Here is a 16,672-nt window from a genome sequence, read left to right as displayed (position 1 = left end):
GGAAGGCTATGTTAACTAGTGGGATGAAAATGTGTCAAACGGTCTATAAAACCAGTGTATGGTGCCCCATGATCACATTAATGTACACAGCTATGATTTAATAATAAAAAAAAGAAGAAGGAAAAATGAAAATATTGATATTTTTGCTAACCTTTCTTTGGTTAATTTGTTCTGTCTATAAGATGGAGAGACAACTCCTTAGTGAGGATTTCCCAAACTATCAACCCTTTTGCTGATCTAACTGCTGGATTTGCAATCCTAAACCTCATTTGGTGCAAGTATTTATTCCTATATTTATATATTTTGCAGAAGCCAATCTCTTAGATCACCTACTGGGCATGACCAATAGCTCCATACTCAGAGGTCTTGTGTTTCTTTTTGCCCAGCTCTGTATTAGATATTATGCACAAGATGACAGGAAGGACCCACAGTCCTATTAATGTCTTAGATACCAAGTGGGATAAAATCTCTCTTATTTTATCAAAATGGTGTTGTCCATTTTGCCTGGTCAATGCTCATGTTTGTAGTTTTGTTTGTGCTTTTTCTTACCTGGTAATCTGTTGCATTTTTCTTACAAACCAGGAAGAGCAATGGCATAAATAAGTAAAAACCTTCCGTCTAAAACATCACCCCAACTCAGCTGGAAGTAGCTCAATGACTACATTGCCTTTCTTCCCATAGAATCATGGAAGGATAAAATTGACAGTGGGGAATATGTAACATAGGTAAAGGCCTAGAAAAGGGACTCTCATAAGTCTGTTTAATTCCTCCTTCCCCACCAGTAATCAGAGTGGCAGAGAAGTATTCTTTATTTTCTAGTATCTAAAAACACAGGAGATGGTTCAATGAAATTGTCCAGGCAAAACTCATAGGATTGATTATTCTTACTAGATATGAGGTCAACCAGGACTACCAACCACAGTTAAATACCCTGAAGCCAAGCCCCCACCCCTTAAAAGTTCTGTACTTCTAGGCCAGATGCCATGGCTCATGCCTGTAATCCTAATACTCTGGGAGGGTGAGGCAGGTGGATTGCCTGAGCTTAGGAGTTTGAGACAAGCCTGCTTAAGAGCAAGACCTCAACTCTAAAAAGTAGCTGGGCATCATGGCGGGTGCCCATAGTCCTAGTTACTTGGGAGGCTAAAGCAAGAGAATCCCTTGAGCTCAAGAGATTGTGGTTGCTGTGAGTTATGACATCATGGCACCCTACCAAGGGTGACAAAGTGAGACTCTGTCTCAAAAAAAAAAAAAAAAGGGCACAGGGTGCATCAAGATGACAGCCTCCATGGATATGGAATTGAAAAAGGCCTTCCCAGAGCTTCAAGCCAAAGTTATTGATACTCAACAGAAGGTGAAGCTTGCAGGCATACTGATTGAACATATAACAGAATGAAAAAGCTTGCACATCTTACAGACATTATGACTTTGGTAGATGAAACTAATGTGTGTGAAGGTGTGGGAATAATGTTTATTCTTCAATCCAAGGGAGTAATTCACAATCAGCTATTAGAGAAACAGAATAGCAGAAGAAAAAATTAAAGAATGAGAGCAGAAAAAATCCTACTTGGAGAGAAACATTAAGGAAGCTGAGGATACAATCCAGGAGATGCTGATGGCACTAAGGGTCCGGTAGGGAGCCTCCAGAGGAAGCTCTTCCTCCCAACCCCTGCTCTGGTGGACATTTTATCTGGATGGCCTAGCAACCTCACATCTTCTACATCATCCTGAGCCCTTTTCAGATCCTAATGCTGTAATTTTCACCCTGGCTCTGCCTGCCACCGTGCCTAGACACGCCCCTCTCCTGGGATGAGTCACAAACTCCTAGGAGAGGGAAGGTGGGGGGTAGGACAGAGAGGGAAGCTCTCACTGAACCTACCACTGTGCACACTGATCAGACCAATAAAAGGCCTCTGTCCCACTCTGCTAATACGCTTTTCTTGAGCTGAGGGATGATGACAGAGCGAGAGGGGTAGTGGCCATCTCCACCTCAGTTCCTGCTCCCTCTGCATTAGAGCCTTTCCTTCCTTGAGGAGTGTGATCTTGTCCTTCCTTTTTCTCTGTCTGTATCGTTGACTAACCCCTCAACTTCTGGGCCTCCATGTATTTGTGGTATACAGATGAGGAAGAAAGCAAGCTTAAGGTCACAGCTGAATGTAAGTGAACAGAATAGCAGACCCACTAGTGCAGCGATTCTCAACCTGTGGGTTGCAACCCACAGGAACTGTATTAAAGAGCTATGGCATTAGGAAGGTTGAGAGCCACTGCTCTAGTGCCATCTGTCTAAAGATTCCTTTCCCTGCTTCTTTCTAAACATTCCAAAAGAAAGTTTTCTCCCTTTGGCCGATATTATAAGATGGACATAATTCTGAGGCATCCTAGAGGCTCAGGGACAGTGAGTGACGTGTTGAGCTGACTTGTCCCAGCTCAGGAGAACTGATTATTCAATTTTAAGAAATTTTGTTGCAAGCCAGTTGTTTAAACACAGCCATTATCAAAGATTATGTAAATTTGCAAATTATGTTAAAAACAAGAAAAATGAATATTCAAAACTCAATTAAAACTTCTATATTTCTGCTTAGTGGGAGATGATGATTCTTTAAGATGAGGGTCCGCCAGGCAGTGCCCGTAGCTCAGTTGACAGGGCGCCAGCCACATACACGAAGGGTCACAGGTTCAAACCTGGCCTGGGCCTGCTAAACAACAATGACAACTGTAACTAAAAAATAGCTGGGCGTTGTGGTGGGCGCCTGTAGTCCCAGCTACTGGGAGGCTGAGGCAAGAGAATCGCTTAAATCCAAGAGTTTGAGGTTGCTGTGAGCTGTGATGCCTCAGCACTCTACCTAGAGCAACATAGTGAGACTCTGTCTCAAAAAAAAAAAAAAAGATGAGCATCTGCCATCCTCCTTGTTTGCTGGCAACAAACTACTCTTTCCTTTTCCTCAAACCACTTGTCCTCTGTTCCTCAAGGGCAAATAACAAACTTTCTTGCTTTCTTTTTTTTTTTTTTAGAGACAGAAGTCTCACTTTGCCACCCTCGGTAGAGTGCTGTGGCATCACAGCTCACAGCAATCTCCAGCTCTTGGGCTTAGGCGATTCTCCTGCCTCAGCCTCCCCAGGAGCTGGGACTACAGGTGCCCGCCACAACGCCAAGCTATTTTTTTGTTTTGCAGTTTGGCCAGGCCAGGATCAAACTCACCACCCTCAGTATGTGGGGCTGGCACTCTACTCACTGAGCCACAGGCGCCGCCCACAAATATCAAACTTTCAATAACAATTTAGCTATTTTCATTATACCAACTTATTAAAATACAAACCCATCTTTGTTGGGTCGCAGGGGTCCTCAAACTTTTTAAACAGGGGGCCAGTTCACTGTCCCTCAGACCGTTGGAGGGCCGGACTATAGTTTAAAAAAAAAAAACTATGAACAAATTCCTATGCACACTGCACATATCTTATTTTGAAGTAAAAAAACAAAATGGGAACAAATATAATCACACTGCCTCATGTGGCCCAGGGGCCGCAGTTTGAGGACCCCTGGATAGTTTTATAACTTTTGTGTCAAACCCTGAGATCTTCAAATAGGAAAATGACCAGTAAACCCATGCAAACATGTTTGCAGACAATTTGGAAGATATTTTTATTTTACCAATAATTTGGGGGTGGGGGGGCACAGGATCTCACTCTCTGATCCCAAGTAGAGTACAATGGCAACATAGTAGTTCATCACAACCTCTAACTTCTGGGCTTAAGGGATCCTCTCACCTCCTGAGTAGCTGAGAATGAGACTACAGGAGCTCCTAAAATGCCCAGCTAATTTTTTTTCTTAGTAGACTCAGGGTCTTGCTCTTGCTCAGGCTTGTCTTGAACTCCTGAACTTAAGCCATACTCCCACCTCATCTTCCCAGAGTACTAAGATTACAGGCATGAGCCACCATGCCCAACCTAACCAATAATTTTTTTTTTTTTTTTGGCCGGGGCTGGGCTTGAACCCGCCACCTCTGGCATATGGGACTGGCGCCCTACCTGCTGAGCCACAGGCGCCGCCCCCAATAATTTTTTTTTGCAGTTTTTGGCCAGAGCTGGGTTTGAACCCACCACCTCCAGCATATGGGGCCAGCGCCCTACTCCTTTGAGCCACAAGTGCCACCCTAACCAATAATTTTTAAAACCAGCTTATTTGCCAAAGGTTACTAAATTCACATACATTTGAAAAGTTTTTGGGCTTATTAATTTATGAGAGGTCTTTTTATTTACAAGTCAATTTAGGCACCATGTAGACATAACTTATACATGTATGTACTCAAAACACCTCTAAACACATATGCATGCACACAAAGTTTCAATAGTTTTTATCTCAGAACTCTAACCATGCTGTGTGCGGTGGCTCATGCCTGTAATCTCTGCACTGTGGGAGGCTGCGGCGAGTGGACTGCTTGAGTTCAAGACCAGCCTGAGCAAGAGCAAAACCCTATCTCTAAAAAAATAGCTGGACATTGTGACTGGTGCCTATAGTCCCAGCTATTTGGGAAGCTGAGGGAAGAGGATTGCTTGAGCCCAAGAGTTTGAGGTTGCTGTGAGCTATGACACTATGACACTCTACTAGGGGCAAGAAAGTGAGACTCTGTCTCAAAAAAAAAAAAGAAGTCTAACCATGAGACCCTTCAAAGTTCCCCATAAAGCTGTATACATGATGTTTTTGCTTCTCTTTTCCAACAGTGGCTGTCCCTGCATCATGGCCAGCTTTCCTCCATGGACAGAGATGTCTTTCAGTCTCCTAGATCTTAGGACAGAGATGTCTACTAATCTTTAATCTCTCAAAACTTATAACCTGCTGCAAGATGAACCACCAGTGGAGGTGTCTATCAACCTTGCAGACCTTGGACTATGCTCATAATACCATCAGCACCAAATTTCGAGTGGGCAGAAAAGATAATAGAGAAAGTCTAACAGATTCCACATGTACATGTGAGACCAATACAGGTAAATAATTAATATAAAGAGAATTTTGAAAGGTTACAAACAAACTACAGTTCAACGAACAGGCTCAGAGAGAGCCAAATCAAAATAGGTCAGTTGCCACTCTTAACAAATAACCGTGGGCTTATCCAACCAAAACACATGGGAATTCCCTCAAAATTCCCCAGACGGAGAGGGCATGTTCATAATTGCTCCTTAAAGCATTTTTATCATGGCTAATATTTTTTCTATTAATACTAATACCTCTGTTATCTTGATGCTGGCATCTATTATTGTCTTTTACATTTAGTTTGAAAGCTTCCCAGCTCTTGCTTGGTCATATAAATGAATTTTTAAATGTAAACCTGGGTATTTTCACTAGTTATGAGACTCTGAGTTTTATTTAAACTTTCTGTCTTGGATTGGCTTTTTATGGCACTACTCATGCAGAGGAAGAGCTGGGGTTCTACCTTGTTACTTCTAGATGGAGGTAGAAGAGATTCTCCATTTGTCCTCCATTGACACATGAGGAGGAGGTTGCTCCTTGTTATTATCAGGCAGAAGCAGATGTTCTGGCTGCCCACATGGTCTGCACTGACACTGCAGGAGAGATGGCCTTATTACTGCTGGATAATGGGGAAGGTTATGAGTCTCCTTTAGGCCTCCTCTGATAGCACCTCAAGGGAGAGGTAGGAGTTAGAATGCTGACACTGTGAACATTGCTGAAAATAAAACTTTGGAGCCTGATGTGTTACCATTGCTTAGAATGTTATTTTCTGTGATTCTTATTATCTGGCCCCTGTCCTGCCTTCTTCCCCTGCTTCACAGGAATGATGAAGCAATCCCCTAATTTGGAATTTCCAAGCTAGTATTGGAGTTTGACTACTATGTAAGTAAAAGCCAACATCCCCAAACTGGGAAACAACTAAGTAACCTTTTTTTTTTTTGGAGACAGTCTCACAGTCACCCTCAGTAGAATGCTGTGTCGCAGCTCACAGCAACCTCAAACTCTCGGGCTTAAGCGATTCTCTGGCCTCAGCCTCCCACATAGCTGGAACTACAGGCCGCACACCCGTCTATTTTTTGTTGCAGTTGTCATTGTTGTTTAGCTGGCCCGGGGCGGGTTTGAACCTGCCACCCTCAGTGTACATGGCTGGTGCTGTAACCACTGTGCTATGGGTGCCGAGCCCTATGTAATCATCTTTAAAAATTTTTTCAGATTGGCTAGCGGCTCAAGCGGCTAAGACCCCAGCCACATACACCAGAGCTGGCGGGTTCGAATCCAGCCCAGGCCTGCCAAACAACAATGACAACTACAACCAAAAAATAGCCAGGCGTTGTGGGGGACATCTGTAGTCCCAGCTATTTGGGAGACTGAGGTAAGAGAATTGCTTAAGCCCAGGAGTTGGAGGTTGCTGTGAGCTGTGATGCCACAGCTTGAGGCTGCGTCTCAAAAAAAAAAAAATTTTTTTTCTTCAGATTAGTATGAGGATACAAACCATTGGGTTATATAGTTTACACCAAGATTAAAGTCCGAGGTGTAGCTGTGTCCTTCACCCAGGGAATGTGCCATAGCCATGCATTGTACCTGTTGGGTGGGAACTGCTAACCCCCCTTCTCAAATTTAATTTAGTTTTTCTGTCCTGTGAATCTGTGATTGTTAATCTTATAGTTTCAATTTGGTATTAAGTACATGTAATGCTTGTTTTTCCAAATTAAGTTACCATCTTTAAGTGCATGTTATCTTCCTGAGTCCAGAAGGTTGTGTAAAGGAAGAAAATAGTCCTAACGACTTTGTCAGTTTCTTATTTGTTGTATATGTAAAATATTGTGTGTCCCTCCCCTCAAAAATCTGGACTTTTCATGATGTTTTCTTCAGCTTGCTGCATCTGCATGGAGACACCTTGAATTTTTAGTTCCTTTGGGCAGGCACAAAGATGAGTTCATTTCTTGTTCCATCAATAGCTTTTTTTTGAGAAACAGTCTCTATGTCGCCCTCGGTAGAGTGTGTGGCATCACAGCTCACAGTAACCTCAAACTCTTGAGCTTAAGCGATTCTCTTGCCTCAGCCTCCCAAGTAGCTGGGACTATAGGCGCCCACCACAATGCCCGGCTTTTTTTTTTTTTTTTGTAGAGACAGAGTATCACTTTATGGCCCTTGGTAGAGTGCCATGGCCTCACGCAGCTCACAGCAACCTCCAACTCCTGGGCTGAAGCGATTCTCTTGCCTCAGCCTCTCAAGTAGCTGGGACTACAGGCGCCCGCCACAACGCCCGGCTATTTTTTGGTTGCAGTTTGACCGTGGCCGGGTTTGAACCCGCCACCCTCGGTATATGGGGCCGGCGCCCTACCGACTGAGCCACAGGCGCTGCCCAATGCCCGGCTATTTTTCTGTTGCAGTTGTCATTGTTGTTTAGCTGGCTGGGTTCGAACCTGCCAGCCTCAGTGTATGTAGCCTCACTGTGGCTGGTGCCATAACCATGTGCTACGGGTGCTGGGCCAACAGGTTTTTCATAAGTCTATCAGGTAGAATATAAACTTCATACTGGGACATAACAATAATGAACATTTACTGAAAGCTAATACACACCAGGTACTAATGTGAGTGCTTCCCATATGTTATCTCTTGGCTTACCCACGTTATTTCATTATTTTAAAGGTGAAGAAATGGAAGCTTAATAAAGTCACATAAGTTCCCCAAAGTCACCCACCTATTAAGTGGAAGCAAGATTTTAACTCAAGCTATCTTTCAAACTAATATTAACAACCATGCTAAAATATCTCCTTCTTAATGTTGCCTTGAAACACATACAGGGATATCACTAAAGTAGCCAGAACTATTTTTCAATTCTCATTAAGTTTGAAGAATCTATTTTAATTCCAGAGAAAATCTATAAACCTGCTTGTTATTATCTGGCACAACATCTGCACCACAGAGAGTGTTTTTGTTTGTTTGTTTGGTTGGTTGGTTGCAGTTTGGCTGGGGCCAAGTTTGAACCTGCCACCCTCGGTATATGGGGCTGGCGCCCTACTCACTGAGTCAAGGTGCTGCCTGTTTTTTGTTTCGTTTTTATTTTGAGACAGAGTCTCACTTTGTCCCCCTCGGAAGAGTGCCGTAGCGTCACAGCTCACAGCAACCTCCAGCTCTTGGGCTAGGGCGATTCTCTTGTCTCAGCCTCCCGAGTACCTGGTTTTACAGGTGCCCGCCACAACGCCCCACAGAGAATGCTTTAATGCTAACTTCACTCCATGCACATAACTGAATGCTCCTGGATGAAATCAGTGTCCAGTAGACCACTATCATATAAAATTCCTGGTCCCCAACTTCTACTAGATCCTGTTGGTGCTACTGTGTTTCTTGCTGATGCTACTGTGATTAATAGTGTCCAAGATCCATATCCAATCTGTGGTGGGAAAATTCTATGATTGCTCCCAATGATCGTGGCTTTCACTGTGCCCTTGTGTCATGAATTTCCTTTGAGTATGGGCTGGACCTGGCAGCTTGCATCTAAAATATAGAATATAGCAAAAGCAACAGAATGTCACTTCTAAGGTAAGACACAGAAAGACTTTGGCTTATGTCTTTTGCCTTTTCTTTCTTGTTCTCTTACTTGGTCTCTCTGATGGAATTTAGCTTCCATACCCTCCAACAGGGAGCAAGGCCTTGTGGAGAACTAAAGGCTTTAGTTTAAGAGCATAGGAAGAACTGAATTCTTTAAAGCATCACGTGAGTAACCTTGGAAGCAGATCTTCCCCAATGAAACCTAGAGATGTTGGCAGACCCAGATAACACCTCAATTGCACCCTTGTGAAAGACCCTAAAAACCTACCCATGTGACACCCAGACTTCTAATCCATAGAAACTATGAAAAAATATTCTTTTTTTGTATATATATATATATATATATATTTTTTTTTATAAGACAGAGTCTCACTTTATTGCCCTCGGTAGAGTGCCATGGCATCACAGCTCACAGCAAACTCCAACTCCTGGGCTTAGGTGATTCTCTTGCCTCAGCCTCCCGAGTAGCTGAGACTACAGGTGCCCGCCAGAACACCCAGCTATTTTTTGTTGCATTTTGGTCGGTGTTGGGTTCGAACCCACCATCCTACGTATATAGGGCCGGTGCCCTACCCACTGAGCCACAGGCACTGCCCAATAATAATGTTTTTAAGCCACTGTGTTTTGAGTTAACTTGTTGTTACACAGCCTTTTGATAACTAATACATCTTCTGATCTCAAACTTCTCCATCCTCAACTCACACATACCCTTCCTCTCCCTATCCTGACTTTTAATACATGACCTAGTCACCTATTTCATGGAGAAAATAAAGGTTTCCAGTTTGATAGGGATTTCCTCAATTTCTTGAAAGCAAAACTACTATACTTCTATGAACATCTGCTCCATTAAGCCCTCTCTTGTACAATTAGCCCCCTTTTATCTTGTGTTCCTATCATCTCCTTCTCTATCTGAATTTAAATTATCTAATTCTCTCCCATCCAAAACACACACTTAAAATGGACTTGACCCCCATCACCTTCTACAGGTACACCTTTCTCTCCGCCCTCATTTTTAAATGAGAGTTCTGCAATTGCCATTTAAATTTCTTTACCCAATTACTCCTCAACCTATTTAAATATAGACATCTTATCTCCCCTGTAGAATCCTCAGAACTTCACTAAATCTGTTTTTGCTAAGGTCTTCTACCAAAGACAACCATGATGCTAAATATACCAAATCATTCACAATTTTTTAGCATGTTCACTTGGCAGCATCTGGCACTGGTGACCACACCATCTCTTTTCAAACACTCTTTTCTCATGGACTTCTTAATGTCACAAGTCTTCTGGTTTTCTGTCTTTTTCCAGCTGCTATACTTGGTCCTTTCAGGCTTTATTTTTTCTTTAACTCAATCTATAAACACTGATTCTTCTAAGACAGCCGTTCTCAACCTGTGGGTCGAGACCAATGAAAATACATCCTGCATATCAGATATTTACATTACAATTCATAACAGTAGCAAAAGTACAGTTATGAAGTAGCAACGAAAATAATTTTATGGTTGGGGGTCACCACAACATGAGGAACTGTTTTAAAGCGTCGCGGCATTAGTAAAGTTAAGAATCACTGTTCTAAGAGATGAAGTCCAGGACTTTAAAAGGATTTCTTCCGTAAAATTTGGTTTCAGTCAAATGGCCACACTCAAGAATCCAGAAGGCCACATGTGGCTTCAAGGCTGCAGGTTCCCTACCCCTGAGTGAAAGAAACTGTGGTGAAGTGGATAGCTCAAATCCTACATAGAGAGGTGTTCTCCATTTGGTTTAATCCAATTGTTGTAAAGGAAAAAGGTACTATATTCTAAAATTTCCAAAGTGCCTCTTTCTATGTACAATTTCATCTTTAAAAAATGCTATGTGAATAATGATAATGACTATTTAAAAATACCAGTAGAACCAAAGTAATCTATAAGCTTCTAGTCTATCACCCCTGTAGATTCTACTTTAGACACAGAGTCCGACTCTGTCAAGGAGGTTGGAAGGCAGCAGCACCCTCATAGCTCACTGTAATCTGGAACCTCTGGACTCCGAAAGTGCTGGGAATTACAGATGGGAGCTACAGCACTTGACCTAGAATAATCTTTTTAAAAAATAAATCTTAGGGCGTGGCCTAGTGACTCATGGCTGTAAATCCTACACTCTGGGAGGCCGAAGTGGGTGGATTGCTTGAGCTCAGGAGTTGGCCATCAGCCTTGAGCAAGAAAGAGAACCGGTTTCTAAAAATAGCTGGACAGGCTGCGCCTGTAGCTCAGTGGATAGAGGGTTGGCCACATACACCAGGGCTGGCGGTTCGAACCCAGGCCAGGCCAGGCCAGGCAGCTAAAACAACAATTGACAACTACAACCAAAAAATTAGCTGGGGGTTGTGGCAGGAGCCTGTAGTCCCAGCTACTAGGAAGGCTGAGGCAAGGGAATCAGTTGAGCCCAAGAGTTTGAGGTTACTGTGAGCTATGACACCAAGCACTTTACCAAGAGCGACAGAGACCATGCCTCAAAAAAAAAAAAAAGACAGAAAAAGTAAATCCTGGGCGGCGCCTGTGGCTCAAGGAGTAGGGCACCGGTCCCATATGCCGGAGGTGGCGGGTTCAAACCCAGCCCCAGCCAAAAACCAAAAAAAAAAAAAAAAGAAAAAAAAAAAAAGTAAATCCTAACTTGACACATAAATCTGCAAAAAAAAAAAAAAAAAAAAGGAAATCTTACTATATCACTACCCTACTAGACAGACCTTGAAGCCTTCCCCTTGCTAGTATAAGAAAAATCTAGTATCTTTAACAGTTTACAAGCCCTTGTGCGTCTGTCCCAGCAACATTCTTTCAATTCCTAGAATGCTATAATCTTGGTGCCTCTGCATGCGCTGTACCCTTGGTTAAGAACACTTAGACTTCATTATCACTTCTTACAGGTCACTGGCTTTCCTTGACCCCCAGATTATTTTGTTCTTCCCATGTCATAACATTCAGCAGCCAGCACCTAGGCATTTACTGTTCAAAATAGCTACTCTTAACAGGCTAAGACTCAGAAGGCAGAAACCACAAGTACCTTGTTTAGTAACAGATTCCCTCCTAGTCCCTTGAACAGTGTGCCTAGCACAACGTTGACTCTCAATCTGCTTCTGTCGAAATGTTTACATTCACGCTTGCATATAGCTACTCTAAATCCCCATGCTCAAGGTCTTTGAGAAAAAAATCAATCTTGACGACTTAATTATCCTCAAAACGCCTTTGGAAGAATGAAGGAATGAACCAGTCACGTGCAGCTGATTACAGGTCACTGGCTTCTTTAAAGGAGGGGGCAGTAGTCTCACTTAGTGTTAGGGCATTTTGTGTAAGTAATTCCGAGCAGATGCAGGTCCTGGGCATTGCAAACACACGCCGAAGGCCAGGCGCCGCGAGGGCGAGCTCGGGGGAGGAAGATCCCTGCGGCCCGAACGTGCTCGTGCCCGAGCGGCTGCTGAGGCGTCCGAGCCAACGCACGTGCGCCACTGGAGCCGAGCGGAAGGAGCGCCCTGCTCTCGCGGGGAAAATGGAGGCCAAGACGCGGCTAAGGGGTAGACGAAGGTGTGGGGAGAATTGTGCCCGGGGAGAAGAGAGCACGGAAGAAGACTTGAGGAACAGAGAGGAAGGAAGGCCGACCCACGTCTTGGAAGCAAAGTGGGCGGAGTGGGGACTGGCTGGAGGAGCCGCGGAGTACCAGCACGGTTAGCGACTTTATTCTCAGCGCAGGCCGGAAGCGCCCGCACCTGAAGTCAAGCACCGGAGGGTGGGAGGTGGAAGGGCGACGATTTAGGTTCCCAGCTCCGGGCAAAGCCAGGCTCTGTAGGAACTCAACCCCATCACATCCGGATCTTCTCAGAGGGCGCGCGGCCTCTTCTCAGCCAACGCTAAGTCCCTCTAGTTACTCCGCCCATCCGCCGAGTGGGGCGGGTGGGGGCGTGGCCCGCCTCTCCTAGTCAGCGCTCGGAAGGCGTTCGCGTCAGTCGGAGCCCAACGCGGTGACGCAGCACGTCGACGTAAGTAACGCGCAGGCCCGGGCTGCTCCTCCTTCCTTGAGTGAGTGCCGGCCCGGTTGGGGCGGGGGGGAAGAGGGAGGGCGGGGGAGGGAGAGGCGATCCCGGAGTCGTTGTGGGCCGCGGGCCGGACCGGGTCCCGGGTCGGCGGGAGCCCGGGCCGGGCGGAAGGGCTTGGCGGGCCGTTGGAGAGCCCCCGCGGCTATCGGGTCCCCTCCCTTGACGGACTCGCGCGCCCTGGCGCCCGGAGCCTCCGGCGCTGTGCCCACCCCGCTCCAGTTCGCGTCTCCCGACTCCAATTAGGTCAGGCTCGGAGTCTCGCGGCCGCGGCTCCGGCCCCCAACGCGCGGCGCCGCGCGGCGGCTCCTCGGCTCGCCTTCCTTTCTTCCCTCGCCTTCCTCTCCTCTTGCCTCACCCTCCCCCCCTTCTTTTCACGTTGCTGGGGTTTTTGTTTTGCGCTTAGAGGTTTTGTTCCTCAACCCGAGCTCATGGGTGTACATTATCATGCTCCTCTTTTGTAGAGCAACCCGAAGGCCATGGAGGCTGAAGAGACGATGGAATGCCTTCAGGAGTTCCCTGAACATCATAAAATGATCCTAGACCGATTGAATGAGCAGCGAGAGCAGGACCGGTTTACTGACATCACCCTGATTGTCGACGGTGGGTAGGGCAGTGGACAGAGGAGCGAATTTGTGGCTTCAGTTCTCTCCCTTTCCGCCACCCGCCTTTTTTTTCTAACCCATGTTCTGTAGTCTTCCTATCAAAGTCTGCGGAGCGTGTGCACTGCGACTGGAGGGCACTTGTCAGTGTCCGCTCTCAGAGACCATGCTGCAGAGGCTGGTTGGCCAGTCACGCTTTCAACGTATTCTAGTGTTTAACTTCTTGCAGCCTGTTAAAGTTTTCTCATTGCACACTTGAGTGCGAGATGATACTGTTGAAGGTAGGGAGGATGTTTGGTTAATAGCCTTCTAGTGTTAAGCTGCTTTGGGGAGTCCCACACAGGAGTCAGGTGGAAAGAGTTGATTCCTTGCTAGTTTCCCCAATGGTCTAGGAGGGAAACCGTGAGATTGATTCCTTTGCAGTTCTCATAACCCCTTTGAAGACTCCCAAAATAAGTGGGGTCTTTTCCTGTCTTACCAGATGCTGTTGTAATGGAAGCAAACCCAGCTTGGGTATGTTTTCTAATTAGTGAAAATAGGCTTCTCAGGGTAAGCTTTTTTGTTTATTGTTATAGATTAACCATATATTGAGCTTCCAAATCTTAGGCAAATTAAAATGTTTTCCATAGCAGATACATCCAGCTCTGTGCTTATTCCATAGCTTTTTTTTTCTTTCTTGCCAAATGATGTATGAACTCTTAGGTTGTCTTTATTTAGCAGTTTCAACTGATTAGGATATACCTCTCCTTAATTGACGGTAATGGAAAGTAGTAAGAGGCTCCTTTTACTTTCCATACGTAAACTGGCTTTTATAAAACTGACTCAAGGTGTTAAAGTCAACATTGGGCTTCATGTCTAATTGAGATTAAAATTTGCCAAAACTGCCAACAGTATTCTGACTTTCATTCAGTAATTCATAGTTACATAACTATTTTGTGAAGAAAGTTATATTTTACTTTATATAATTTTTCTAATGTTTTGTAGTTTACATTTGATTTTTCTGTGTATGTACGATTATGTATTTATTTATTTATTTTTAACCTAGGACACCATTTTAAGGCTCACAAGGCTGTTTTGGCTGCTTGCAGTAAGTTCTTCTACAAATTCTTTCAGGAATTTACTCAGGAACCTTTGGTGGAGATAGAAGGTAAACGCTTGTTTTAAATACAATACTTAGTAGAAATAATATTTATCTAGACACCATGGGAAATAGGCGTCAGCAGTTTCTATTTGGTAACTAGATAAATTGTTCTTTTGACACCTGAGAATTCTTACTTGTAGTAAAGTGCTTGTTAGAATGATCTGCTAGGAAAAACTCTTAGATGTTGGTTTTCCGTTGCTGAAACCAGTGGTTATTGTTTTTTAGAAATATGTATTAAATTGAATCATCATCTTTGTTCAGTTGGCTCATTTCAGACTGGTGAGGATTCTGCAGGTCACAGTAGAGGCCTTTATGCTAGCAGAAGTAGTGATGTGCTAGCAGAGGTGAAGATTACATGCATAATGTAAAGTGGGCTGCCATAATAGGGAAAAGCCTAAGAAAGATGATCTGAAGTAGCATTTAGAGCAGTGGTTCTCAACCTTCCTAATGCCGCGACCCTTTAATGCAATTCCTCATGTCGATGAAAATAACTTTATGGTTGGGGGTCACCACAATATGAGGAACTGTATTAAAGGGTCAAGGCATTAGGAAGGTTGAGAACCACTGATTTAGAGGAAATTCTAATGGCTATAAAATGTCTGGGTTGGAAAGATGACTGGGTATTACCTTGAAACAAAAAGTGAATTTTTGTACTTGCTTGACTTTTTCTAAAAATAGCTCACCAAGTGCCAGGTATTGTGTTGTGTAACTTACATGCTTCATTTTAAGTTCACAGCAATCCTCTGCTGCTGGGCCCAGTGGCATGTTGCCTGTAGTCCCAGCTACCCAGGAGATTGAGGCAGGAGAATTGTTTGAGCCCCAGGAATGCAAAGCCAGCCAGAGCAATTTTGTGAGACCTTGTCTAAAGAAAAGTGATATTATTTCTAGTTTACGAATTAGGGCATAGGTTCTGAATGATTATTTTGCCTGGGGTTGCCTACCTAGCAAGGGATTCAAGTTGTGCTGTTAATTACCATGCTTTTATCTTCTGCTAGTACTGTACCCCCACTGCCCAACCATCATCAAAATCCAAAACACTTAAGAAATCCATTTACCTACAGAATTTTAGCTGCTTTCTGGGGTCTTGGGTTTTGGTTTTAAATCTTTTTGTATATATTCTTTGTTATGAATGGGTTACTAGAGACATTGTTTCCTTTTGATGCCTAGGGAAGTAAAAAAAAAAAATGATTTTGATACATTCTGTTTTAGCATTTCTACTGATATAGCTGCAGCTAGATTATCTTTGATTATCTGTGATGGACAGAGCATAGGCAGAATAGAAATCCACACAGCTTGCTAAAGTGAAACTCTTAACTACATGGATGGTATTGGTTGTTACAATAAGGCAAGGCTCCATCAGTTCACTCACCTGAGACTTGATGAACATTTAATAGTCAGGTTACTTTACCTTGATTGCATACTTGTCTCCTCATCTGAAAAGTGGCTTAATAAACATTTAATAGGTTACTTTACCTCAATTGCATACTCGTCTCCTCATCTGAAAAGTGGCTTAATAGGCATATAATGACTTTTTTTTTTTTTTTTTTTTGAGACAGAGTCTAACTTTGTTGTCCTCAGTAGAGTGCTGTGGCGTTAACAGCTCACAGCAACCTCCAGCTCTTGAGCTAGGGCGATTCTCTTGCCTCAGCCTCCCGAGTACCTGGGACTACAGGTGCCTGCCACAATGCCTGGCTATTTTTGTTGCAGTTGCCACTTCTGTTTTAGCTGGCTGGGCCGGGTTCAAACCCGTCACCCTCAGTATATGGGGCAGGCACCCTACCCACTGAGCCACAGGTGCTGCCCACATATAATGATTAATTGAAATAATATGCGCAGAATGCAAATGTAAAATGGTGTATTCTCAGTGCTTAATAAATAAGGACCATTTGTTATATTGAATACCTATCATATGTTATGTACTGTGCTAGACCCAAGAGATGAAGAATTGATGAATAAAATGTTAATGGGTAAGCAATAGATAAGGAAGTGCAAAAGGGTTAAAGACTATTACTGTGGAAGGGTATTGCCAAGGATGGAGAATGAACGAGTAGGTTTAGTTACTTTAGGAAAGATTTCAAAGAGGAGTTCACTTCTGAGCAGAATCTTAAAAATCTGTGATTCAAGTTGGAATATTAGTGGTGGAATGAGCAGTACTACCTGGAGAAGTAAGTATAGGGTCTTAATGAAGACTAATCATCTGGTATTTTCTTTTATCTCTCAGTACCTCTGGTGTGGTGTGTCTTTTATAGTATAGCACACAGATATCTTCAGTATTTTGATTACAGACAGATAAGAAAGTACTATGGAAAAAAACTTTCTTTGAGACAGTCTTATTTTGTCGCCCTCAGTAG

General features: G+C 43.8%; 1 protein-coding gene and 1 pseudogene across 5 annotated transcripts in view; both read left to right on the top strand.

Moving 5' to 3' along the window:
- Positions 1–1,273: 1,273 nt before the first annotated feature.
- Positions 1,274–1,633, top strand: LOC128585969 (prefoldin subunit 1-like; annotated as a pseudogene).
- A 10,380-nt stretch (positions 1,634–12,013) lies between these two features.
- Positions 12,014–16,672, top strand: part of ZNF131 (zinc finger protein 131) — a 43,045-nt gene continuing 38,386 nt past the window's right edge. For 2 of the 5 annotated variants that reach the window (XM_053591299.1, XM_053591277.1), the window contains exons 1-3: positions 12,014–12,564; positions 13,043–13,181; positions 14,226–14,327. In XM_053591299.1, the coding sequence (XP_053447274.1) occupies positions 13,058–13,181; positions 14,226–14,327 (226 nt within the window). In that variant the 5' untranslated portion in view covers positions 12,014–12,564; positions 13,043–13,057. Of the gene's footprint in view, positions 12,825–13,042; positions 13,182–14,225; positions 14,328–16,672 lie in introns of all 5 variants that reach the window. The other 3 variants (XM_053591306.1, XM_053591293.1, XM_053591284.1) reach the window with 2 other exon arrangements.

The sequence above is a fragment of the Nycticebus coucang genome, chromosome 1 (genome assembly GCF_027406575.1).
Source record: "Nycticebus coucang isolate mNycCou1 chromosome 1, mNycCou1.pri, whole genome shotgun sequence".
Taxonomy (NCBI): Eukaryota; Metazoa; Chordata; class Mammalia; order Primates; family Lorisidae; genus Nycticebus; species Nycticebus coucang.
The sequence above is the reverse complement of the archived record's forward strand: the minus strand, read 5'-3'. Positions and strand labels throughout refer to the sequence as shown.